The sequence below is a fragment of the Lepidothrix coronata genome, unplaced genomic scaffold, assembly GCF_001604755.1.
Source record: "Lepidothrix coronata isolate B3197 unplaced genomic scaffold, Lepidothrix_coronata-1.0 Scaffold237, whole genome shotgun sequence".
Lineage (NCBI taxonomy): Eukaryota > Metazoa > Chordata > Aves > Passeriformes > Pipridae > Lepidothrix > Lepidothrix coronata.
This window is the reverse complement of record NW_016690417.1, coordinates 783641-809418: the sequence shown is the minus strand read 5'-3', so window position 1 is coordinate 809418 and position 25778 is coordinate 783641. Positions and strand designations below refer to the sequence as shown.

At 51.3% G+C, this 25778-nt stretch overlaps 3 protein-coding genes across 4 annotated transcripts in view; 2 read left to right on the top strand and 1 right to left on the bottom strand.

Moving 5' to 3' along the window:
* LOC108507041 (ectonucleoside triphosphate diphosphohydrolase 8-like) overlaps nucleotides 1-2366 on the top strand; it is a 12185-nt gene extending 9819 nt beyond the window's left edge. Inside the window, exons 5-8 of the mRNA XM_017834639.1 lie at nucleotides 3-219; nucleotides 616-726; nucleotides 871-1005; nucleotides 1879-2366. Coding sequence (XP_017690128.1) covers nucleotides 3-219; nucleotides 616-726; nucleotides 871-1005; nucleotides 1879-2070 — 655 coding nt within the window. The 3' untranslated portion in view covers nucleotides 2071-2366. The remainder of the gene's footprint in view (nucleotides 1-2; nucleotides 220-615; nucleotides 727-870; nucleotides 1006-1878) is intronic.
* Nucleotides 2367-3131: 765 nt separating this feature from the next.
* NOXA1 (NADPH oxidase activator 1) lies at nucleotides 3132-19294 on the bottom strand. 2 transcript variants are annotated; one of them, XM_017834705.1, is made up of 15 exons: nucleotides 19235-19294; nucleotides 17147-17229; nucleotides 15554-15662; nucleotides 13189-13323; nucleotides 12043-12150; nucleotides 10957-11016; nucleotides 10338-10375; nucleotides 9510-9651; nucleotides 8000-8053; nucleotides 6805-6877; nucleotides 6594-6652; nucleotides 5268-5437; nucleotides 4109-4214; nucleotides 3899-4022; nucleotides 3132-3673 (listed from the first exon to the last, which is right to left on the bottom strand). In XM_017834705.1, coding segments are annotated over exons 2-15 (1278 nt in total). In that variant the 5' UTR covers nucleotides 17149-17229; nucleotides 19235-19294; the 3' UTR covers nucleotides 3132-3575. The 2 variants fall into 2 exon arrangements, with proteins under 2 accessions (XP_017690194.1, XP_017690193.1); XM_017834704.1 differs by lacking the exon at nucleotides 19235-19294 and adding an exon at nucleotides 19037-19210.
* Nucleotides 19295-19985: 691 nt separating this feature from the next.
* The window catches only part of EXD3 (exonuclease 3'-5' domain containing 3), a 293521-nt gene continuing 287728 nt past the window's right edge, over nucleotides 19986-25778 (top strand). The window contains exon 1 of the mRNA XM_017834638.1: nucleotides 19986-20077. The gene's annotated coding sequence lies outside the window, so the exon portion shown is untranslated. The remainder of the gene's footprint in view (nucleotides 20078-25778) is intronic.

Sequence of the window (25778 nt, the reverse complement as noted above, 5' to 3'; positions counted from 1 at the left end):
GGGTACCAGGAGAATGTCACCGTGGCAGAGCTCTACGACAGTCCGTGTGTGCGTGCCCCCAGCACAGCCAGCCCTGCCCAGGTGCTGACGGTGACGGGCACAGGGGACCCAGCCAGGTGCAGCACGGCCGTGCAGAAACTCTTCAACTTCAGCTGCGGGGCCCAGAGGCCGTGCGGGTTCAACGGGGTGTACCAGCCCCCCGTGCGGGGACAGTTCTTTGTAAGGAGCCTCCGTCCCTGTGTTTGGAGGGGAAGGGGGAAGAGAGAGGGTGGGAGCCTCCTCTGCCACCAGTTGTGGGAATGGGTGGGGATAGAGGCGACCCCAGAGCTGGTCCCTTCTGCAAACCTCTGCTCCTATACCAGGAGATACTTTTGCCTCCTGAGGGAATTGGGAAGGCCTTGTCCAAGGGAAGAAAACTGAGCTAGCTCAGAATGCAAGCACCAGCTCCACGGCTTGTCAGCCAGCTCCAAGACTTTCTGGTCGACCATCAAGTGGGTGCTGGATGCAGAAACCTGGGAATTACATGGAACTCTGTCCATAGGCAAGAGGGGCCCCTGAGTCTTTTTTCAGGTGATGAAGGAGATGTGGTTTTTACCAGCTTCCCTTATCCCCCAGGCCTTTGCTGGGTTCTACTACACCTTCCACTTCCTGAACCTGACCAGCCAGCAGTCTCTGAATGATGTCAACACCACGATCCTGGCCTTCTGCAAGAGGAACTGGTCGGAGGTGAGAGCCCTGTGCAGGGCAGCCAGGAGCCCTGTGCTTGTCCTGTCCCAAATCTGTCCCCAGGGAACACATGTCCTGCTGTTCCCAGGGCTAGGGAGTGTTTCTGAGCATGTGTTTCGTTCCCTGTTGCCCTGTGCCCCACAGCTGGAGCGGACCTTCCCGCAGGACAAGAAGTACCTGCACACGTACTGCTCCGCAGCCATTTACATCCTGACGCTGCTGCTCGATGGCTTCAAGTTCAATGAGCACACCTGGAGCAACATCCACTTCAGCCAGCAGGTAAACACACCTGTGGGCAGCTGCAGCCTCAGCCTTGCCCTGGGCATGTCCAAGAGCAGCATCTCTGGAGTCTCCTGTGCCAGAAATGTGTCCGTTTCATGGGCCCTCCCCAGCGATCCCAGCAGAGCTTCATTCTTTCTTACTGCTTCCAAATCTCTGACCCCACTCCTTTCTCACTTTCTCTGGTGTGAACTTAACTCATTTTAAGGGGGTCAGGGAAGTGCAGAGCAGGATTTGCCCACTTTGGTCTCTGATGTTCTCATCACAGAGGTGATGGTGGCCGATGACCCATTTGAACCAGAGTATGGCCAGGCCACGATATTTCCAGGATGAGAGAAAACAACCTCAGGTTGTGCCAGGGGAGGCTTATGTTAGATATTGGCAATTTTTTTTCACAGAAAGGGTGGTCAGGCATTAGCACAGCTGCCCAGGGCAGTGGTGGAGTCACCATCCCTGGAAGTGTTAAAAAAACTTGTGATGTAGCTCTTGGGGTCATGGTTTAGTGGTGAACGTGGTGGTGGTGCTGGGTCGATGGTTGGACTCAATGGCCTTAAAGGTCTTTTCCAACCTTAACAATACTATGGCCAGATCAAGAGGATTATGGGGAAGGAGGATAGCTCAGATCCAAAATCCTGTGCAGGTCACAGAGGCACAGCTGGATCAGAGCCATCATCCATGTTCAGCTGTCCCTTATCACTGGGGAATGGGGGACAGGAAAGCTGCTGGCAGGATCAGGTTCACCACGGGCAGGGCCACCCGTGCAGTGGCAGCTGGGGCAGCCCCCGGGAGAGATGCCTGCCAGTCCCCTGCACCAAAGCTACTGGTGCCTGGGACAGGTACTTTAGGGTGGTCCCCTCTGCTCTGTCCCTGCAGGCAGCACACACAGACATCGGTTGGACACTGGGCTTCATGCTGAACTTCACCAACATGATCCCTGCGGAGCCTCTGGAACTCGTCAAGGGTCACCAGCCTGGGCTGTGGGCAGGGGCTGTCTCCTTCATTGTGCTGGCCCTTGTGACAGGCCTGGTGGCTGCTTTCCTCCTGTGTTTCTGGAAAACCAAGTAGCTCCCAGCCTCCTGACTCCAGGCATCCTGCCCACTAACCCAGGCAAGGAAGTGGTGCAGAAGAGGTGGAAGGGGGAGAAGAATGAGGGCATTAGACCCATCTCCATTGCTCCGGAGATCTGACTGGGTCATCTCTGTGAATGTCTAAGATTACAAAGTTGTCTTGATCTCTCTGAACCTCCAAGAGGAAAAGACTCCTTTAATCTGACTGCCAAAAGCTGACTGAGACTTGGTGGCTCGATGAAGCCAGATAAATTCAAACTAGAAATAAAATCTGTTTTGTTTTTCAAATATGAATGTCATTGCCCAGCCTAGCACAGTTTCCTTGGCACTGCCAGTCCTGCTGGGCTGCTCTCTCAACAGCCCTGGGAGGCAAGAGATGGAGAGCCATGGTGGGCATCTAACTCTGAGGAGAGGGATGACATCATCTGTATCCTGCCCTGTGCAAGATGTGCAATATTTTTGTAGTATGTGACAGATGATCATCTCCAAAGACACTGTCAGCTGTCTTTAAAAGTACTGGCCTATCTCAGCAGAAAATCACAAGTGGAAGTTGATTTAAGAGTTGCCAACTCTGGCTCAGGGTTTATTTTATATTCAAGTTACACAGCCCAGCTTTGTCAAACTCCAAATCCAGAACGGGTTCCAGCTCCAGACACTTGAGTGTTTTATTTAGATCAGCAAAGCCCAGCCCAGCTCAGCTGCAGGAACTCAGCAGCCCTTTCAGTCCCTGCAGCACCAGTCAGTGCTGCACTTCCCAGCCCTCTCCCCAGTGCCTCCAGGGCTCTCCCATAGCCTGGAACTGCTCTGAGCAGTGCAGGCTTCTGCAATTCCCTCTCCTCTGTGCTGCAACATCCCACCTTGGACTTGGGGCTTAAGGAAAGAATCAAAGGCATCTGGGCTGAAGAATGGTCAGATCATAAGGTATTTGCTGTGGAAGCATGGTGATCCTAACCCATGGTGTTATCCCATTAACCCCTCTGCAAACTGGTCCCAAGAGCCTTCTGAAGGAGCAGCGTCTCTGCTGCATCTCTGCTGGTGGAGATAAGGTTGTGTGACTTGAGAGCCCAGGGAACAGGGCTCTGCCTCCTGCTCCCAGGCAGCCATCCTTGGCTTTGTTAGAGTGAGGCTCAGCTTTCCCAGCCCGAATGTGAGCAACAGGGGAGAGGGGATGAAGACCTTCACCCAGAGGAACCTCTTCCCACCCAGAGGAACATCTTCCCAGCCCAGAGATCTCAGCTGCCACATGGACAACTTCCACAGCCAAACAGCAGATCCCTCTCTCTGCTCTGCACAGACACATCTTTGGCAGTGTAAGCACAAGGTCTGGGGACAGGCTGTAGGAAATGCTATCAGACTGCTGGAACTGACCCCATGGGATCTGGGAGCAGGAGATATCCCTTGTCCAGGTTCAGCAGAGCCCCTGGCTGGCTGGGGCCTGAATGAGCTGGGATTGGTGTTTCCCATTCCTGGGAGTGCAGTTGAGCAGGAAAAGGCTCCTGTTTGCTATAGGAAGGCAGCACCACAGCTGGTCTGGGTGGCAAAGCATTTGGGGAAGATGCCAGTCTTGCCATTGCAGCATCCTTCCAGCCAGTCCTCGTTCACTGGGAAAACACAAAGGAGCAGGATGAGTCCTGGCCCATACAAGTGGGGTTACTGAGAGTTTTCATGGCTGGAATTTAACTCTGGACAAAACCCAGTGCAAGCCTGTCACTCCTGAGAGTATGAGCCTGAGACAATATGGGAGAGGCCCTGTATTCTCAGTCCCTCCCTGCAGCAGACTCCAAAAGCCTGTCCCAGGACAACCTGCAGCAGGTCTGGAGAGCTACCTTCAGAGAGGATATCCAGCACATCTCCCTTGCTGAACTCCAGGTCTCCTGGTCCCTGTGCCAGGTAAGAGTGTTGAGCCAGCATCCGGTACAGAACAGGTCTGCCCGAGTGGGAGTCTGAGTCCTGCAGGAAAAGCCAGCATGGAGATTGCAAGACAAAGCAGAGACTGGAGCCCAGCACAGCAGAGACACTTGTCACAGCCCCTGTACCTGGCAGTAGAGTGTCACCCTGCCATCTGTCAGCTGCTGCCATATCCTCCCCAGATCCTCCTCTCCCAAGACTGTCCCCAGCTCCGTGCCATCCGGGTGCCTGTAGCTGCAAGAGTTTGTTAATGCAGCACAAATCATCTCATTTAAATCCAGCCTTTGAGAAAAGCCCAGCCCTCTGCCACCCTCAGCCTTCACAGTCCCCTTTGCAGGCCAGCTCTGAGCTTATCACCTTGCACAGTGACATGGGGCCACCCCACATGCTCAGCAGAAATGGCACTGTGGGGAGTGACACTGTCACCTCCTCACACACTGACTTGAGGGCAAGATCCTAAACTCTCCTGGCTCCACTGACTGTGTCCCAGGGGTGTCACAGTCAGGGAGATTTCACTCCAGGACCTGACTCCCAGATTGCTCTGCACTGATCCCAGTTACTGCAAAGGCTGAGCCGAGTAGGAGAAAATCTGATATACAGCAAATGCATCTACAGTTTTTCCTTCTGTCCTCCCTTTCTCTTGACATGTACTGTTTTCTGGGAAAGATCCTTTTGGGCGTACAAAGCCCATATATCACAGAGTCATAGAATGGTTTGGGTTGGAAGGGACCTTAAAGACCATTCACTTCCAACCCCCCTGCCATGGGCAGGGAATCTTTCACTATCCCAGGTTGCTCTAAGCCCCATCCAACCTGGCCTTGGACACTTCCAGGGCTGAGGAGTTCACAACTTTTCTGGGCAACCTGTGCCAGGATCTCACCACCCTTATAGTAAAGAATTTATTCCTAATATCTAATCTAACCCTGCCCTCCTTCATCTTAAAGCCATTCCCCCCTGTCCTGTCCATCGAGGTCCTTGTCCAAAGTCCCTTTCCAGCTCTCTTGGAGCCCCTTTATGTCCTGGAAGGGGGCTTACAGTAGGAACAGTGTGTTATCCTCCATGGAGCAAGAGCCATGGTAAGGTTTGCGTGCAAGGCAGACTGTGCTCACACCTTTGCTGGATCCCTGCTGGAATGCCTCAGCTCTGGATAAATGTCCCTGGGAGACCAGACACAGCGTGGCTGTGTCCTCAGGGGGATGGGTGCCTGCTGCCCCATCTCTGTCTCACACCCCGTGTACCTCAGGGTGCCCCGCTGTGCCTACTGCCCCATCTCTCACCCCCCCATACCTCAGGGTGCCCCGCTGTGCCTGCTGCCCGAAGCGCTCCCGCAGCAGTGCCCGCAGGGCCGGCAGGGCCGGTGCCTCGCCCGCCCGCAGCACCACCGAGCACTCGCAGCGCGCCCGCAGCACCACCGGCCTGGCTGAGCCCGGGGAGGCCTCTCCGTGGCTCTGGGGGATCTGCTGAGAGATGTGGCACTGTAGTCAGGCTGGTCAGTCAGACTGCAGAATCACAAAATGTCCTGAGCTGGAAGGGACCCCCAAGGACCATCCAGTCCAACCCCTGGCCCAGCACAGACACCCCAACAATCCCACCCTGTCCCTCAGAGCGTTGTCCAAACGCTCCTGGAGCTCTGGAAGCCTTGGGGCTGTGCCCACTGCCCTGGGGAGCCTGGTCAGTGCCCAACCACCCTCTGGAAGAGCCTGGACTCACTGAAGTCCATGGACTAAGAAGAACCTCGACTGACTATGTCGGCTCTCATATCCAAGAGGTGACACAGACACAACCTCTCGTCTCTGTGCTGCCATGTCATGGTAGAGCATCATTAAAGGGCAGATCTGAATTTCAGAGGGGTAACCATGGATTCAAAGCCTGGAATCAAATGTTCCTCCAATGACTCAGGAAACCTGTTTCTGGGTCTGATTGCACAGGTATCTCACCAACCCAAAAATTATATGAGTAGGATCCCAATTCCTCCAGTCAGCTGGAGAGAAGCAGCCACATTCCCACTTTGTGCTGCCTTCTGGCTGAAGTACAGCTGACAAAGCTACTCCAAATGCCCTTCAAAGAGGGGTGGCAGAGCTGACCTGCAGCTGGGGGACAGAGGTTCTGCCCCCAGGTGGACAGAGGAGCGATTCCAGGGCCATCACACACAGAAGTTGGCAATGACATGGAGGTGCCTCAGAGAACATCATCCCAGAATGCAAATATGAATGAACTGTGGTACCCAGACTGACAGGGACAGAGAATGGCACATAGCAGAAGGGGGAAGAGACGGCAGGGAGTTCAAAGACAGCTCTCCCTTGCAAAGAGTGTGTATGACAACAGCAATGTGTCTGGGGCTCTTGGCACCTTGGAGGGTGGCAACAGGTCAGTGCCTTGTAAACCTCAGCCCTGGACTGCCTCACAAAGTAGGATGGTCACAAACTTGGGAGTGGAGGAGCAAAGACCACATGGGAGCCTCTCTTTCGAATGAGAAAGAGGTCAGAGGAAGGACATTTTTTCCATGATTTTGGAGCAGCTCAGGAATTTTGGAGGGTCTGGGCAGGAATCTTGCCCTTTTTGCAGCCGTAGTGTCTTGAGGCTGTACCAGCTTCAGCTGATGGAACACCTCACCTTGGAGTCCATCTGGGCACCGGCATCACTGGCAAAGGCATTTTCTCCCCCAGGAGGCTCTGCAGAACAGAACAAGAGCAGAGGAACAGCCCTGCAGTCAGCAGAGGCTGCTGGAAGCTTCAGCACACAGACGGGATCCTCAGCCTCCCCACGACTCCCTGAAGGGTGGGTTTGGGCACAGTTTCACCCACTGAGGTGGCCCAGGGACTACCTGGCTTCTGCTTCACATGCAGGCGGCTGGGAGGCACCTGGGCAGGAGGAAGGGGGATCCCATTGCTGATCTTCTGCAACAGAACAACACCAGAGAGGAGTGAGAAGACACTGGAGCCTGGACAAGGCTGATGCGTGATGGCTGCAGCCAGTTACAATTTGTGGGTGTAACCCCAGGGAGACCAGTTCACTAAATGGTTGGATGATGTAGATCACTCAGGCTCTTGTGGGCAGCAGGAGTGAGGAGAGGTTTGTGGGACACTTCCTTGGCCCCCTGGCCCTGCCTGGGTTGGTGCTGGAGCATGGGGAGGCTGCTCACACTGTGCTGAGGGCTCTCCCCAGCTTGGGCTGGTTCACAGTGAGTCATCCATGGAGCAAATGCCCAAGAGTGTGCTATGCTCAGGGATTCACTTGGAGGGGAAAAAATAATAGTAAAAAAAACCATAGCAACATCTGAACAACAACGTGCTTCAAAAATCCCTCACAGGAAACAGGGATCTGAATTGCACCTTTCCACCCTGGGTTCAGATGGAAAACGATTGGGATAATGTGTGGATGTGCCTGTGGTGGAGATGGGAGATGAAGTTTTCCAAAGTCAAAAGTGAGGTGCATGATCTCAGGGCAGAAAGCAGGGCTTGCTTAAGGCATTCCTGTCCCACTGCAGGAGATTCACCTGCTCCCACTGTGCTGGTGAACTGGAACATGTGAACACTCACCACCCTCTTCCCTGCTGCCTCTGGTGGCTGTAGCCATCTTGGGAGCAGGCTGGATAAACCCATGCCTCAGGCCCTCAAATTCCTCAGCCTATTCCAGTGGCTCAACTAATTACAGTGGGGCAGGAGAGCTGGGGCAGCTCCTTTTGTGTGTTCTGTCAGCCCATGGCAGGTAAGGGAGAACAACACCTAGACCAGGTTGTGATACAAGCTTGGCTACATGTCCAAGCCCACAGATTTTGCTGTAAAGAGATCCAGTGCACTAAAAAAAAAAAAAAAAAAAAAAAAAAAAGCCCCTTGCTCTTGACTGTTCTGTTTTTCTTGTTTAAGAAAACTTGGTCTTCAGTCAAGGGTCTCAGTGCTTCACACCCTACGTTTCTCTTACACAGTTGTTCTATCATCCTGTGATTATCTTACAAATAAATGTCCCAAATGCATCTCTTGGTCCCCCCCCTCACCCCTACTGCAAGGTTGCCAGCTCACCCATTTATCCATCCTCGAGACAGGCTCCAAGAGAGAGCTTGGGATGTGCAGCTTCTGTGGGACACAGAGCAGAGCAAAGTGAAACAGAAGCTGCTGCTGTGGCAGCCACAGCCCCAACCCCCCCAGTCCCTGTCACTGCCTGTCCCCCTACAGCCACACAAATGTGCCTGGGGGGCCTGGGGTGACACACAGCCCCCCATGTGCCTTGTGCTCAGACACTGCTGAACAAAATCCAAGGGTCCTTTTGCACCTTTCCCACTGCTGATGGAGTGGCTGTAACACATCAGACACTCACCAATCCACAGCCCCTGCTCCCAGGACAGATGCTTAGGCAGAGCATCTGTCCTGGAGCCAAGGACACCCAGGGACACCAGTCCAGCAGCATATCTGTGTCTTCTGACAATTGCTGCTATTAATTTCAACTGATCATTGTGAGTAATTGTTTGCTTACAATGCTTTTTTTTTGGTCCAGAGTCTATTATTTTACTTTTCTTGACTTTGAATTTCACCTGACACTTCACTGAGTGGTCAACCAGCACATCCAAATACTTGTGTGACTCTTCACTCTTAGCTGCAGATGCCTCAGGCTCTGCTGAATGGTTTGATTGTCTGTCATGGAACATGGCCAGCTTAAGAAGCACCATATTACTACACCTGTTACTGTAGCACTTATGAATTTGCTAAAAGTTTGTCACAGCAGATTCACTGTGGGTACATAATTACTTTGAAAAAAAAAAAGAAAAAACCAACCCTGTTCATTTATACCCACTATTTATTCTGTATTTTAACCTGTTACCAGTCCTCAGAACGCTGCATCCCTTGCTCAGACACCTCACTGATTTACAGTAGTCTTGTGAAGAATCTTTTGACTGTTTTGGAAAGACAGGCAGGTAATACATTCACTGGCTGAACCTAATCCAGGTATGCAATGGCTCTTTCAAAGAACTGAAGTAGACAGTCCCAGTTGGCTTCTGCCAACAAAAGATTTTTCATGTTGTTGTGTTTATCTATTTCTATTCAGTCTGTTTACCCTACAGTTCCCCAGTCTGCAGGAAGATGTCAGATTTGCTGGGCTTTAATTCCTTAGTTCTTCTCTAGAGCCCTTTATAAAACCTGCCTGCATAGCTGAAACCCTCCCCAAACCTCCCCAAAGTTAATTTAACAGAGGCATCAGGGTAAGGAATGACCCATCTCCTCAGCTCCCTTAGAGCTCTCAGGTGACAAAAACTGCTCTAGTTGGTGGTCCTTGGTGAGGTCTGATGTCCCACATGATTCAGCAGTAGGATCCTGGATGACGGAGAGCACGAGAGCCCAAAAGGTGCCCACATGGAACTGCAGAGGTGAATGGCAGAGGCTGGTGGGAGCCAAGTGTCAGGAAATCTCTGGTATGTGGAAATGAGCTCCTGAACTCACCTCCTGCTCTGCAGGGCTGCGGGTGACCCCGAGGGCTGTGCTCAGAGGGCCGTGGGCTCTGCTGGGGGCTGGGCTGTGCAGCCCCCTGTTCTCTCACCTGTCCATCGTGGATGGCTGTGGCCCAGCCCTCTGCTCCCCTGCTCAGCACAAACACCAAACTGCCGCCCTTCACCACCGGCTCCTCCGACTGCTCGGGGCAATACTGGGACAGGACTCGATGGTATCCTGCCTCACTGTCCCTGTGGAGACAGAGTGGGAGCACCCTTACTAACCCCAGAGTGCTTGTCCAGAACACTGCACCAATCCCAACTGCCATGTGCCAGAAGTTTCAGGGGTTGGGAAATCATGATTTCCATTGCTACGCTTTGGTCCAACTGTGAACAAAAGGAGCTTGGAAAACACTGATTTCCCAAATGTAGCTGCATTTTCATTGTACTGATAAACATTCTCCAGATCAAAACAATTATTAAACTCAGGCCCAAAGTACTGCTGGTACAATATCACCAAAACAAATTACTTTCATGGGTTTTGAACCTGATTTTGGCTCAGCACAGCAGGGCTGGGAGTATTTGGAAGCCTTGTCCTGGGAACCAGGATGGGACAGCTGAGCATCCTCTGTCACAGACCTGGGCATGTCCCACAACCTGCTCTTTCATTCCTCAGCCATAGCATGATCCATGCCTGCCTCCCAAGACTGCTGAATCAACCCCTGCAAATTGCCCAGAGACTCTTGCATGAAAGATTCCAGGGACCCACAGTGTCCTTTACATCCACACAAGTCTTTGCATGCTTGTCATTCATCCCACCCTTGGTGAGAAGTGGGTGTGGATCTCTCAGTCTTCACCCAAAGACACCAGAGAACAAAGCATGACTTTCTGAACAGAAATAGTGAGAGGAGAGTTAGACCAAGGTGGACAACACTCACCGCAGAGCATCAGCACTGGGTTCATAAAAGCCCTGTTTCTGTGGGAGAAACAACAGTACCTGTTTATAACAGTGCCTCGTCCAGCAGAGTGCCACCTTATCTCCTGTCCCTCTGAACACCACACTGAGGTATTTTGTCTTTACTCTTGATCCCTTTGGTCACTCCACACCACCCAGACAGAAGTCTGCTGCTCCACACCTTAGCAGGATGTACCTTCTGTTTCTTCCCCTCCCTCTTTACCTCATCAGGAAGCAAGTAACAAAATCTCCTCCCCCTCCCTTGGTTCGAGGAACTCCTATCACAGTGCAAAGCAGCCTCTCTGAGCTCATGCTCACAGATTTAATGAAGTACTGGGCAAAGGCATGTTGAGCCCAGCAAAGTCTCCACTGCTGGTGAAGAGTCAAAAATGTATCTTCAAGGGGCTGGAGACTCCCATCATTGAGTCCCTTCCAGCTAGTACTGAGCCCACTGCCTGGCTCTGAACATCCCCACGGAGCCAGGCTGACAGTGCGCTGGTTCTTTCAACAATACACTCTTCCCCTGATGTGTTAGGGACTGAGCCCCTGCCTGGAGCTCCATGACAGCTCCATTCCTCCTTTCACAGCTATGTCCTGCTCACCTGAGGCCTGAGAGGCTCAAAGCCAATGTACTCATCATTGGGAATGATGGACGAGATCACCTGTTGGAGGACAAAGTAACGAGTGAGTCCAGGCTGGATGAAGAGACTCTCAAACTTCATCCAAGATTATCTACTCACTCATTTCCTTCTGACATCCTAAGGTTAATAGAGCAATGTACACAGTGGAAAAGGCAGAGCTGGATTCCCAAATCAGACCACATTTTTTTAAGTCTTTTCAAGCTTTCTTTATATAATGGCCAGTCTTCGCGAGCGTAGATTTGGGAAAGGTCATTAACCCTCCGAGCCTGCGCAGTGGATTTTTTAGGTGAGACCCAGCGTGCGCTGAACTGAGCCCACCCTTTAATCCTGAGGTTCATCTGCCGGGGCCGAGCAAAGCTTGGACAGTGGCAGTGAGGTTCTCAGGACGTAGGTTTGTTTAGAGTGACCTTCTCTTAGATGGATTGCCTTACAGGGCTGACGAGCTCCATCTGCCCGGGGGGCTGGGAATCGAACCCGGGTCGAAGTGGTGAGAGTCCTGCACCCTAACCACTAGACCACCAGAGGCCCCTTTAAAAGCACATTGAATGAATTACTTTCCCTTTCCTTGATTCCTGTTAGAGCTCCTTGGCCTGTGACGCTTCTGCTGACTGCACTGGTCACAGAAAGGATCAGAGAAATTCTCTGCTGGCTTGTGTTAAGGGATGTGACAAAGCATTTGTCTCCCAAGTGCCCACCTGTCACACTGGGAATGCAGGACTGAGCTGGAAAAATGTGCTCGTCTTCAAAACGTCATTGTCAGCAAGAGGGGAACCATGGGTTCCCTGAGTACCTGTTTGGCCCTTTCAGACTTTAAAGTGACCAAAATTGGGAACGGCTCTTAGTCCCAAAATGCATTTTTGATAGAAGAGGTGGGAATTCTAACGAATTTTGGCTTCTGTGTCCCAGGTGCCTGGACTGGCTGCAAGCACTGACCACCCTGCTCCAGGGTCACCCCCAGCACAGTGGCCAGTAGCACTGTGCTCTGGAGTTGGCAGAGGTGGGATTTTAATCTGCTGCTGTTAATCTTAATGATTATGTGCCTGTTACCTTGGGTTTACCCAGGAAATCTTTGGAATCCAACTGTTCAACTTCCTTCTTCCGTGGTCTGAAAAGTTCCCCAAGAGGAACCTGCATGGGCTCTAAAAACAGGCGGTCCTAGGGCAGGGAAAGCAGATAAGGAAAAAGCCATCATCAATTGATATTAAATGAAACTTCAGAGCAGTGAAAAGCAAATCCAGCTTCCCCAGGTGTGCAAGAGCAGCTCCAGGAAGACATTGGGGCAAAAATTACGGCTATGAACTTGCCAAAGGCACTCAGGGTCAACAAGCACATGCAAACTGAGAGCTCAGCAGCCACTCCCCGGTGTGGAGTCAAGGGCTAACATGTCCACGGGATGGGTGGGAAGGAGGGCAGTGCAGGAAGGTTTATTGAACAATTTTCTAGACAGTTTTTTTATTTGACTTCAAATGTTTTCTCTGTTCAGCCACTGAGTAGCATGCTAATAGCAAATATAAATAATACGCTGTTGTAAAGTACAAATATGATGCTAAGAGATGACTAGATTAAAAACAAAGTGATCATCTCTTGAAAAGTATGCAAATAAGGAAGTATGAAGGTAGCAAACTAATGAACTGCCCAGGAAGAGTTAAATCAGAGATCTGCAAATGTTTCCTGATCATAAAGGAGTCTAACAGGAAACTATTACTTAGAAGCAGTCCTAGAAACCCTTTCACACCCTCCTTAAGCTCTACATGAGATTGGCATTAATATCTGAGCTGCCACCTGAGGCAGCTGTTCCTGAGGCCAAAGGGACTGAAAGCAGTCAGCCACTGTCACCTGAAGGGAGACTCTCCAGATCTGCACTTGTAGGGGTTCTGCACTTAAAACACTGCACAAGGCACAGGTATGAACAGAACTGAGTGCCTGAACAGGAGAGACCAGGAAGAAACTTCCACAGCCGGACAAGTCACTCCAGAAGTCTCCACTGTGGTGTTTCTGGGCCATGAAGCACCTGGGGGTGATGGAGTTCCTCGATTAGCACTGGTCTGGCAGAGCATCACCAGCAAAAGGCTGGGACTGGGTTAGGAGTGGATAGACAAGAACATCCAAATGTACAAGGATCAGCACACTCCCATCTCACAGTTCTTTGCTGAAGCCCAAAGCACATACCCAGGAACTCAGAGGTGGTCTTACCTGCACCCGCTCAAGGGCCAGGTCCAAGATTGCTGTTCTTCTCTCAGGTCTCCACACAACAGCCTTCTCTAGGGTGACTCTGGCCTCCTGCCACTGCTGCAGGTGGCACTGCACTGCTGCAGTGCTGTACAGCACCTGGAGTGGGCACAGGGGGAGGGCTCAGAGGGCTGGGACCACGACACCCCCAACATGACCTACTGAACTCAGCCAAGAAATAGGGACCAGGCACTGAAACACCACAAAAACAGCAACGAGAAAGGCACTCTGAGCAGCACAGTTGAAAAAACGTCATAATCAGAGTGGAAAAAGATAGAGGTGTGGGTGTGCTTGAGCTGCTGGCTCTGGTCAAAGCAAGGAGAGACATGGGGGCACCAGGTGAAGTGAAGAGTCTGGTGCCACACAGTTTAAATATGATCCTTCCTGCATCTGAAAGGCCAGAAAGCTTTTCTTGTGTTTCCTTCTGCATGCAACTAGGTGATATTTTTTTGTAATTCTGACTGCCTCTCATTGCAAAATACCTTAACTGACACTATTTCATGTTGTAGTGGGATGTGAATGTGCAAATTGTCACTCGTTACCCTTCAGCAGCATGTCAGTCTGTTCAGTGCTGAAGTGCAGGGTGTGGGAGTCTTGCAGACAAGGTGTTGGGGAGCCTTGGTCTGTGTGCTGAATTAGGAGTGGGAGATCTCTCCTTGTCACTGGCCAGCAGTCAGTGTCTGGGAAACCTGCTGGGCTACAGGCAGAAGAGAGGCCCAGGAACCACAGCTCGTTATTGTCTGTGATAAGGTTATCAGCCTGTGAGCTGCTCTGTGTGTCTGGCTGCAAGCCCTGCTCGGGACAGAGCTGCAGCCAACGGGATGCTTTTCTTCACTCCTTAATCATGACAGCGGGGACTGTTTGGGGGTGTGGGGAATGACAATCCTGAGCATGCACAAGAACTGCAGAGGTGCTCCCTCTTGGAGAGGCAAGGCAGCAGTTCTCACTCAGTCAGAAGTGTCACAGCCTTGCAAGAGGCAAATATTTCTGGATTTTCACAGCATACATGTATCTCCCACGAGAAGAGCGGCTGCAGCGTGAGAGGCCAGGCACGGGGAAAGTTGATGGCACAGTTCTGCTGGAGGATTATGTTTGTGTAGTTTGAAAAATGAGCTGCAGGTAGATGTAGGAGCCAGATACAGTTAAATCAGGATGCTAATCCTGAGTCTGGAGGGCCAGCACATGTCCTGGTGATGTCTGGAGTGGGGGACTGTGTGTTCACATCATGAAGGGCACAAGCCTGCCCTGGATGGCCTCAGGGCACTCCTGCAGCCCTGGCCCTTTCAAAGGGAACCTGTCACCTCTAAGTCAGCTTGGAGAAGGCAGCGCTGGCACTGAAACTGTTAAAACCAGGGGGGTTTGGGTAATCTCACAGATGCCAAGGAGAGCTTCTTCCTGCCAGGTATAAGGTGCATGAAAATTGCTGATATGCTTGACTGGAGTTACACAATAACTCGTCACTCCCACGGAATTAAAGAGTTAAATACTCTTTCCTGTAGCTGCTTTGCAACCTCTATGTGTGGACTCAGGACAGAAGACAGAATGAGCTCTCGTAGTAAAGGACAGTTTCTAGGAGTCTTTTACTTTCCAAATATTACAAATATTTACAATCAATTCAGACTTAGAGCTCTCTGAAACAGGATGGGGTGGGTTGACTCTGTGTAACAGTAAGAGCTGCAGGGTGAAGTGTCACAGAAGCAGACTCAGCCTGCAGCCCAGGGGGTAAGTCCAGGCACAGATGGAATATTAAGATCAGTTGCTGCAGTTGGAAAGTCAGGCTTTCATGCACCTGGATTTCCTAGACTCTGCATTATGACAAGTTTTGTTCTCATCTGTCTGTATTTCAACCTATTTCAGCTCTTAGAGTTGAGGAGTTCACCAAACTGACTGTAAATATTACACAGAATCCAGACTGGTTTGGCTTGGGAGGGACCTTAAAGCTCATCCAGCTCCCATCCCCCTGCCATGGGCAGGGACACCTTCCACTATCCCAGGATGCTCCAAACCCTGTCCAACCTGGCCTTGGACACTTCCAGGGATGGGGCAGCCACTACTTTTTTCTATGTGTAGAGAAGATAAAAACCCTCAGTATACAAATTCTTGTGCACTTGCTCTGAACAATTTCATTTTCCAAACTGTGTAATTTTGCCAAAATCTCCAAACATGACATTGTTTTATGACTTTTATGATTAAGTTACTTAAACAAGAAGTGCAAGCAGAAATTTTTTACTGTTCTTAGGTATGGTCTTAAAAAACTCTTGGGTTAGTAATGCCTACTGCTGAATCCCCCAGCAGAAGGGCAGGATTGCTGAGACAGGCTGACTCTTACCTCCCAGGCATAGAGGATGTGCCTCAGCCCCAGCTGCTTGTAATCGATGAAGGGATTCTGTCGTAAGTGACTGAAGGCCATGTGATAATCAGAGAGAGCATCTTCAAACCTGCAGCGCAGAGGTGACAGAAGAAACTGAGGCTAAAAAAGCTGAAGACTCTTTAAGGAGTTCAAACATAAAGCAGATAACGTCTTCTGCTCTGTAAGCCTGGGTGGGGAGAGCTGCACCAGAGCTGTGTCATCTTGTGACCAGTCCTCTCCCTGTTGGTAGACAGCACACAATGAACATGGTGTGTCTCTCCTCTGGGATTACCTGCACTGCTCTACTGACTGGGATGAACAGGAGGCTTTGATCCCTGGAACAGTCACAATTCCAAGGAGGAGAAAATGTAAAGAACAAAGACTAACCACTGCTGTGAGCTCCTTGCCCAGGCTGCTGCTGGCAGTGCTGTCCCAGCACGTGTCTGGGAGGAGTGAGGGCTGTGGGAATGCTGTGGGAACCCCACTGATGGTGAGCAGTGAGGGCATGGCCAGAGAAGTAAGAGCAGAAATTTAGAACAACTCCAAGGATAAGGAGGGAATTAGTCTGCATTTACACCAGCTACACGTCTGAAATCCAAACAGGTTCCCACTGAGGCTGCAGGTGGGGAAAGGAAGGGTCCAGGAAGGGCTGTGCAGTGGGTACCTGACCAAGGGCCAGGGAGCACAGACAGGAGAAGGTGCCCAGCTGAGTGGGGGGGTGGGAGCAGCATCTGGTGAGGGAAGGAGCCACAGGGTGCTGGTGGCCACCAGCTCTTTGGGCAGGAGGCAGGTCTGCCAGCTGTGCTGCCCCTGCAGTGTGTGTGTCCTTGGGGCACAATGCTCTGCTTCTTCTGGCTGTAGAGCAGCTCCAGTGAGCCAGACAGGGCTCCACCAGCCTGGACTGGGGCTCTGTGGGCAGAGGCACAGAGCCTGGAGCTGCCTGACAGCACAGCTGTGAGTGCAGAACTGCTCCCAGAAATTAAGGTCTGGAAAATACAGGGAAAATAACAGGAAAGAGAATAACTGAAGCTCAAAGGTAAGAAGAGATCTTCAAACCTCAAGAAAATACTTCACCCACTTCTCTGAGCAGGATGCCACTGTGATTTAACCACGGAAACAATGAGTAATCAATCCCATGACACTACTGGAGCAATCTCAATCTTTTATCAGCTGTCAGCAGAGAGTGGCAGTCAGACACTGTGGGCAGACTACATTTTTAGGAAGGCCAGACTCATGTGTGTCATGTGAAGTCACACCAAGCAGCCCAATTATATATTTTAATTCCTAAAGAAAATCTGAATGGCAACATAACAACCTGGCAGCCCCAGGAGTCTCTGTGTGTACAGGACAGCAATGTCATGTGTTAGCCACCCCTGGGGCCCCAGAGGTGTGCAGCTCTTACCAGAGATAGGACTTGCTGTGACACGGTTTGCAAGGCCAAAGCAGACCCTGTGAACTATTTAAGATTGCTGGAAGAAGTGAATTTTAGAATCATAGATCATTTAGGTTTAGTAATAAAGCATGGCTGGAAGGAGAGAACCAAAGACTGCTCTGGCTGTGCACCTCACTCACATTTCCAGCTGCAGGTGGACCAACCCTCTCTGGAAGTAGCCCACAGCCAGGGAATTGTCCTTCGCCACGGTCTGATCAAAGGCCTAAGGAGGAAAACACAGGCACATCCCCAGGCTCAGCTGGGATCTCCCCTGTCCGTGCCTGGGCACACACACCCAGCCAGCCCTGCCCCGGCTGCCCTGGCAGAGGTAGTCCCTGTGTCCAGCTCCCAGGGGCCGCACACGGCCACCAGACATCTTTCAGGTCTTGGCTCTCTATGAGCTGAGCCTCAGGTTTTTATCCCTCCTTGCTACGATGGACTGGACATTCATGAGCTACACTGGCCACCTGGCATCTTGTAGTGGGAAGACTGTGTAGCCTGGAGCAGTTTGCACAGGGGGAGCAGTGGGACGGGTCAGGCTGGGGAAGGGTGCGTGAAGCACATGATGGGAGCACACGAAAGGTACGGAGCTGCAGGGCTGCACACAATGGCCTCTAAGTCAGTATTTCTGTTTCAGTTCCATGTCTAAATAAAGGCAAGCACTAGCAGAGCTGGCAGCAGCTCGTGGCTGCTGGTTCAGAGTAACTCTGAGCTGGGAAAGCTGTGTGTCATCCTGAGACACTGAGGAGGTGTCCTCCTTCCCTTATCACTGCAGAGACTGCATGGAGATCACAGCTCCTGAAACCCAGACTTCCCTGACACTGCCTGGACAGGGATAGCACTGCAGGATGAAGATATGCAGCAGGAGGTCAGGGAGTGACTGTGTCTCCTGATGAGGTGGTGCCTGGTTTCCGTGACTCCAGAGCACACCTTACTGGCACTGTCTGCCCGCCTGTGCTATAAATGAAATAACCAACAACCAACCATTGAGCTTCACGGAAGTAGAGCTGAGCTTCTTCCCAAGCAGTGCCCATTGATTGGGGCTGAAAAGTCTCTCTTGGGCATTCCTATGACATGCTCAGTGTGTCCCCAGTAGAAACTGCCCTGCCCGGGGCCCCACAGCTCTGCCCCAGCTCCTACAGCACAGACTTAGCTCCTCTTTCTGCTGTTTAAGGAAAGGCTTATCTGCACCTCCTTACTGGGCCCTGACAGACAGACACACAGACAGATGGATGTGCAGACATGCCAGGTGCTGTCACAAAAAGGCTTTTCCTCAGGGCAGCTGCTCTTGCTTCCCAAAGGCAGCAGTTTTCCAGCACAGCAGCTTCATTTTGTCAGTCTCCACTGCAAAGCAGCACATTTATTTTTTCAAAATACACCTATCTCATTTCTAAATCCATGCCTATGTAACAGCTATTGGACACCTTCTGCCTGCTTTGATTTAAAGCTACCATGCAGTAGAGGTGTGGTTTTCACATTATAATGAGCTAAGCTCATCTAAAGCTGATTTAGCTTTAGTAAAACTTTAGGTACATTGCCAAATGTGGTTTCTAGTATCTAATTTAAGGTTTCTGTGTTCCTATTATCTCTTCACTTCCAAAACTATTCTGCAACACCTTGAAATTTCCCATTTACCTGTGTTTTCATAATATCTATAGAACCATGGAATCACAGAATCATTAAGGCTGGAAAAGACCTCAAAGCTCATCAAATCCAACCATTAACCCAGCACCATGGACTCACAACTAGTCCACATCCCCAAGTACCACAACCTCTTTAACTTCAATCTTTCTAAGTTTTCTGTGATTCACTCTGCAAAATCTTTTCCTTAAATCACTCATCTCAAACCTTAAACCCTCGCTGTGCACATTCCTGCCGGGCACGCAGGACATGGAATGCTGGATTAACTCGAGTTGCAGCATCGTCCCCTCAAAGATGGACCTGGGGGAGCCGCGCCGCCCATCGCTGTGACCGCCTGTCCCCCTGCCCGTGCCCTGCGACCCCTGGGATCCCTCGGCCCGGTCCCTCACCCTCAGAGCCGCCTCTGGCCGCCGGGCAAGCAGCTGCACGCAGCCCATGTTGAAGCAGATCCGCGCCGGAGGGTCGGGGATGGCGCCGAAGCTCTCCAAGGCCGCGTCCCAGTGCCCGCGGTCCGCCGCCCGCACCCCCTCGTGCCAGCGCCGCACCAGCTCCCGGTACGCCATGGACGGGGCTCACCCGGGGCTCACCTGAGCCTCCCTCACCTGAACCCCACCCGGGGCTCACCTGCCGGGCGGGGCGGGGACGGGCGGCCCCTCCGCCCCCTCCGCTCCTCCCCCGGGCGGCGGAGCCCGCCCGTGCCCGGGGACACGGAGGGGAAAAGGACACGGGGATGGGACACGGACCCCTTGGGGGGACACGGATCGCATGGGGGCACAGGGACCCGGGGAGTGGTCACGGACCCTGGGAAGGGAAACGGACCCAGGGATGGGACACGGACCCCGGAGGGGACACAGAACCTCGTGAAGGAAAACGGCCCCCGGAATGAGTCATGGACTCCAGGAGGGGACACAGAACCCCGGGAAGGGACACACGGACCCCGGGAGGGGACACGGACACAGGGATGGGACACGGACCCCGCGAGCCGTCGGGGTAGAGCGGCGAGGGCGGCGGCTACACCTGAGCGGGCAGCGGTGGGATGCTGCTCGCTGAGGGCAGCGGAGGGCACCTAAAGAGCCAGCAGAAGCGATCCTGGCCCGTGTCCCCGCCCTGCCGCGGCCAGAGCGCCGGTTTGGGGCTGTTTAGACTAAATGTTACGGCCACATAGCTGTGCGCGTCAACTACAGTAAGCACGGTAGGCACTCAGGTAAATACGGTAGCTCCCCTGCCCCGCCCCTCGCCCTCGCGCTGCCGCGGGCGACAGCGCCCCCTGCCGGCGCTGCACATCGGCGCCGCCGGAAAAGGAGACCGGTGGGGACGCGAGGGCTGCGCGCGTGGAGTTCCGGGGCCGCTCGGGTTTCCCGCGCGGAGCGGGGGAGCGGGGAGGGTTTGAGCGGCGGCCCGTTGTCTGAGGGCGCTTCCGGGCGGCGCAGGTGAGTCCCGGGGCGGCCTCGGCAGGGCCCGGGCAGGGCCGGGCCGGGCACCGCGCTGGGAGCGGGGGAGCGGCCCCGCACGGGGAGCCTCGCACGGGGCCACGCCGGGGGTTTCGCTCGACTAAAGCCTCCAAGTGTCCCTGGCCCTCCCGGGGCCGTGCCGGGGTCGGAGGGGGCTGGGAGGGAGCCGGGAGCCCGTGTGTGCAGAATCGCAGTTACAGTAGTTAATTACACACCTTGCAGCCCCAGAGCGGCCTGGCAGGTCACAGTGAGGTAGTGACAGATGTCAGGGGAGCCAAAGGAATCCCCGCAGTTCTGTGAGTGGGGGCTTTCAGACAGCTCAGATTTAGACAAATTGGTTGAGCTCCCCGTCGCCGATTTTTAAATGTTGTGGAAAACGGGAAAGTAAAGTCAGAATCACAGAATCGGCAAGGTTGGAAAAGACCTCTGAGGCCATCGAGTCCAATCTGTGACCCAGCACCACCTTGTCACCCAGACCATGGCACTGATGCCACATCCAGTCTGTCCTTAAACACCTCCAGGGACGGGGACTCCACCACCTCCCTGGGCAGCCCATTCCAATGTCTGATCACTCTCTCTGGAAAGTCCAACCTAAACCTCCCCTGGTGCAGCTCAAGACTGTGCCCTCTTGTCCTTGAGGGGCTGGAAATCCACACCTGGAAAGATAACGTGTTTTAGGAAAATACAGTTTGTTGACCTTATGTCAGTAGCAGGAATAAAATAAAATGAGCAGATGAAGCCTTGTAAATAATTAGATGCTGCAAATACAACAAATGTAGAGATTAAAAGCTGAACAACATGTGCTTGGCAAAGAGATTCCCCCAGTGTTCCTTCTTGAGAGGGGTTTGCAGCATCTGGCTGAGTCAGCTGATGACACACTTAGTGTCACATACTTGGAATTTTCTGAGGAATTGTACTCTAATGTGACCTGACAGTTTAATTAAATAAAGGTGGTGTGGCAAGGTGAAGTTAAATATTACCTTAAGAGCAAATCCCACATCATTTGTCAATTGTGAGCCATAAATGAGTGGGATTCAGCTCCTTCACTTCCCAGATCCATGTTCAGGTGGGGCCTGAGCCCAGAGCAGGTTTGTCACCTCCGCTGACACAGAGGCAGGTGGGCAGTGAGAGATGTTCATGCTGTGCCTGGGTGGTTCCAAGTGGCAGAAGGATCTTGGTGCCACATAAAGTCTCCAGCCTGCAACAGCTTCCACCACAGACAGAGGGGACTGGCAGGGTGGACGTGCACCAGTGACACAGTTGGAAGTTCACTGTTGTGTGTTTTTTTCTTTTTCTAGAGAAAATGGAGCTACAGTGATCATGTGTGTGCATGTGGTTGTTAGATCAGGCTGCCAGAGCATCTCCAGTTACAGGAGCTCTCCAGTGAGATAGGAAAATACTGGAGAGCTCAGAGGAGGCCACAAAAATGCTCCAGTTCTGGAAAACAAACCCTTAATGAGCTCAGTTTATTCAGGCACATCCAAGAGAAGGGAGTTCAGGAGTGACTCAGCCACTCTGGAAATCTATGCCTATGGGAAAGTTATCCCAGAGCTGGGTCCTGTCAGCCTTTCCAACAATGGGATCCGGTAACTGAGAGGCAAAGCTGCACAAATTCTTTTAAATGTGACCCAGTTTCCCAGCAGTGCTGGTGGTTCATTACAGGAATAGTTCAGGGGGAGGTTAAAGGCCTGTCAGTGTCTGGGGCTCTTCAGCTCAACCATAACAGTGTTGAGGATGTTTGAAGCAGAACCTTGGGCAAGTCCCTGGGGCCAGGCTGGGCCAGGGCTCTGGGGAGCTCTGGGGGATCCTCACTGAGGCACCTCCTGGGCTCTGCTCGGGCTGCTGGGCTGCAGGAATAGCAGGGGGGTATTTTTGATGTTGCTGAAGGGCTGGTGGTCTAAAGACAGGTTTAAGCAATCTCAGGCTTTTGGATGAAGCTCTTCAGGGGGGAATTCCACAGGCTGTTCTTCCAGAGGAAAGTGAGATTAAGGAGTGTTTCTTCTCCACTGTTTAAATCAGAGGTTGGGCACAGCAGAGAGCTGTGCTACCCCAGTGCAGGGAATCCCCTCCCACATTTATTCTCTTTTCCCCATGTGTTTGCAGTTGATCCAGGTGGGAGATCAGGAAGGGATTCCCAGCAATGGCTGCTTTTTAAGTCACATACAAGTGTTTCATGCTTAGCAAAAGCAGAGTTTTCCTGATGGGACATTCTGCTGTTATTGTTTACCTCATCAGGTTCTTGTAAAGGGATTTTGGGAGTTTGTCTCAAACTTGGAATGGTTTGAGTGGGAAGGACCTTTAAAGCCCACCTGTTCTAACCCTCTGCAGTGAGCAAGGACATCTCCAGCTGGATCAGGCTCCATGTACTTCAGTAGGACAAGGGTGCTTTGAGGGCAGGAGGATTTATAAAAGGTGTTGGATGACAGGGTCAGGTAGAGGATCCACTAACTCACTCTGAAATTATTACTTTTTGGTTAAAATAAATCAATAAATCTCCCTGTGCTCCCATGGGCAGTGAAACTGCCTGTTACACAGCACTGTGCACTTTGGTGCTCTCTGAGGGCTTGCTGCCTCCCTGGTTTTACATGGAAACAGGCACCTGCCCCTGGCTGGGGGCAGCCTTTTGGCACAGCCATCACTGATAGCCAGGACTTCTGATATCATGGTTTTTCTCATGGTATCTGCAAGCAATAGAGCAGGAATAATCAAATTTTAGCATGTGGAGCAGAGCCAGCAAAATGCATCTTCCAGAATGTAAATGCTCCTTCAGAAAAGCTCTGTCTGGATTTTTTAAGGCAGAAATGCTCTCTGGGAGAAATCCTGACACTCCCCTGCACAGTTTTGGGGTGGTGACAGTTCAGCAGTTGCATGAAACTTCTCATCTTTCTTTGTGGTGTTGAACATGCTGCTCATCTGAAACCACATCAGATCAGTGCCTGGGGCACATGCAAAGGGTCAGGGCCCAACTGAACACTACAAATTGCTCCTTTCCATGGCAAACACGAATTGGCAGAGCTGGAACAAGGGTAATTCCTGTTGTTCTCCAAAGGCAGCTTGGAGAGAGGTGAGGGCCAGCAGGGAGTGGGCCCTGTGTTGTGAGTTCTCAGCCCCGTGGTGGGACAGCTGGGGTCCTCATGCACAGGGAGATCCCAGTTCACAGAGGGTCAGGTCTGTACACTCAGACAACCAAAGTAGTTGCTCCTGTGAATAAATAATTTATCCAAACATGCACTAAATAACTTGCTGATGTGTGATATAGCCTGGAAGGAGAGGGAATGAAGGGGCACAGCCACCTCTGGGCTAATGACAGAGACATTTTGTTGGAATTGAGGGTGTCCTTCTGAACCAAGTTTTAATAATTTGATTGAAAAGCTGATTACTGGGTTTGTATGTATAATATGCCTCCAGGTAAAAATTTTTTTGTAGCTCTCTGAGGATTCATGGTGCTCTGGCAGCCTCCTCAGCAGCTCCCTTGGTAACCAGGGACACTGGCTGGCCACAGAGGAACTGAGCAGTGTGTGAGGAACAGAAATACATGAACAGAAACAGGGCATGTGCTGGGGGCTGAACATCCTGCTGGTCCACATTTTCACCTCTTAATTGAATGAATGTGTAATCAACTGATAGAGTGTTGGAGGAACTATGGTAGATATCAGTGATAAAAGTCTGAAAAAATCTTGCAGAAAAATGAAAGAGGGGAGTCTGTATATGTGGGATGTCAGAATTCTGGAAGGCTGTTTTCCCAGGGAATAAAAGTCTTCATTCTTTTGGAATCCGTGTGGAGGTTTAGTTGCACTGTGACCAAATGGCTTAACTTGGGCCTGGAAGGTGAGAGTCTTGTCCAGGTGTTTTAGCTCAGGAGTAGGGAGTCCTTTTCCAGCTGTTCTCACTGCCTGCTGGGTGATTCAGGGCAAACAGTGCTTGGTGGACTGCAGGTCAAAATCAAGCAATAAACCCTGCTTCTGTCATTTACAGCTTATTTAGTCTCAGCATTGCCACTCACTTGGGCTGTTGCTCTGGGCACAGCCCGTGATGCTGGCTCTAAGGAGGGATAGGCCTGTTTGAGAGTTGAGGCAATTGCTACTGCCAAAGACATTTCTATAGCAGAAAAAACTCGTGTTGCTAATTTTTACAGAATAATCCTCCTTGCAGTGTCTTCTCCAAGGAGTAGGTGGCCTGATGAATCTAAAGAAAGATGAAGTGTTTTGGAATCTGATCAGACCAGGAACAGTTAAAAATTCTTCAACTTCTGTCTGATCACCTGTAAAAGCTGAGAGTCCCGTTCCTTCACTGACCAATATCCCACTGGACAAGGTTGTGTATTCCCTGTACTTACCACATTGTGGATCTTGAAGAAGGAAGTTGCCAATGAAGAAAAAGTATATATAAATAATGGAAGAATTAAGCAAAGGAATAAAGTTCTGATTTATACTGTGTAAACATTTGAACAGTAACAGCACTGGAACCAGTTTTAAACTGCCCTATCAGGAGTGGTTGGTGTTGGTGTCCTGGTCAGGAGCTGCTGTTCCTGCAGCCTTACCTGCCCTTACTCCTGGTGGTACTGACATAAAAAGTGCATCAAAGCCTGTTTTTTCTGTCATAGTGGAGCAGTCAGATTGTCTGCCCAGTGCTTCAGTCCATCCAAGTCTGTCTGTGAGAGCAGGAGAGACTCAGGCTCTGCATGGATTTCATGCATTTCAATAATTTCCTCTTTATTACATCTCCAGCTCTGCCAAGGATACAGTCACACTTCTTGTTAGGTCTAAACGTGTGGCTGCTGTCATTTTAGACTCCTTTGATTAATATAAAACTTTTTTTTCCTCATTCCATGGCTATTGGTACCCACACAATGTGATTTATTCTTGGCCGTTGCTCATCTTGCCTTCAAAAGCAGAATATCTTGCAAGGGCTCACCCTTAAAGCTCTGCACATAACTGCACTTCAGTTACTCATTTCAGAGGTTAGTTTGCTCTTGCATTTTTCTGCACTTTTTAATCTGTGCTGAAACTTCCTGTTCTATGGTTCAAAAGACACTTTCTGGTAATTTTTGATTTTCACAGGAATTCATTGAGCCTTGTTTGGGTTACATGTTCATGGAGGAAAAGTCTCATTTTCAAAACGGCCAGGACACTGTCTGTCCACTGCTAATCTTTGTAATGTTAAACTCTGCCTGAACCTCCTCAAGGAATAAGCTGTTGTGTCAGGAAAAGAGTTGGCTGGAACGTGGCAGTGCTGTGAGGAGTGTTTGAACACGTGAGCACAGGAGGGGATCTGCACTGCTGGGAAATCCTGGCTATACCAAACTGCTCCACGTGGCTTTTCTTGGGTTATACAATTGCCTGTACATTTTTGGAAAATACTCCTTGGGAACTAAAATCTCCCACTGTTACAAACTTAAGGGAGATGGGCTTGGGTGTTTGAGGAGGGCAGTGCAGCTGTGCTGGACAGGCCAAAGCTTCTGTGTCAGCCGGGGCAGGGCAGGTTTTGTCAGCCAAGAGTGTCACTGTCTGGGGCTCTTTGTGAGCAGTGGTGGCCACTGGGTCAGTGGATGGAGGGAGGGGAGGTGTCCTGGTGGGGCTGTGTTTGTAGAGGTGGAGAACCTGTGTGGCTCAGGACAACTGGTTCTGTGAATGGTTCATCACATCAGCACAGTGTTCTGCCTAGTCTTTAGTGACTCTTA

Bases quoted from the DNA above. Each gene is read 5' to 3' on its own strand.
- NOXA1 (XM_017834704.1), bottom strand. From the start codon at position 19,210: ATGGCGTACCGGGAGCTGGTGCGGCGCTGGCACGAGGGGGTGCGGGCG. The intron at 12,151-13,188 runs GTAAGACCACCT...TCCCTGCCCTAG, and splicing joins TGGCCCTTGAGCGGGTGCAG to GACCGCCTGTTTTTAGAGCC. The intron at 8,054-9,509 runs GTGAGAGAACAG...TGTGTCCCACAG, and splicing joins CAGCCATCCACGATGGACAG to AAGCTGCACATCCCAAGCTC.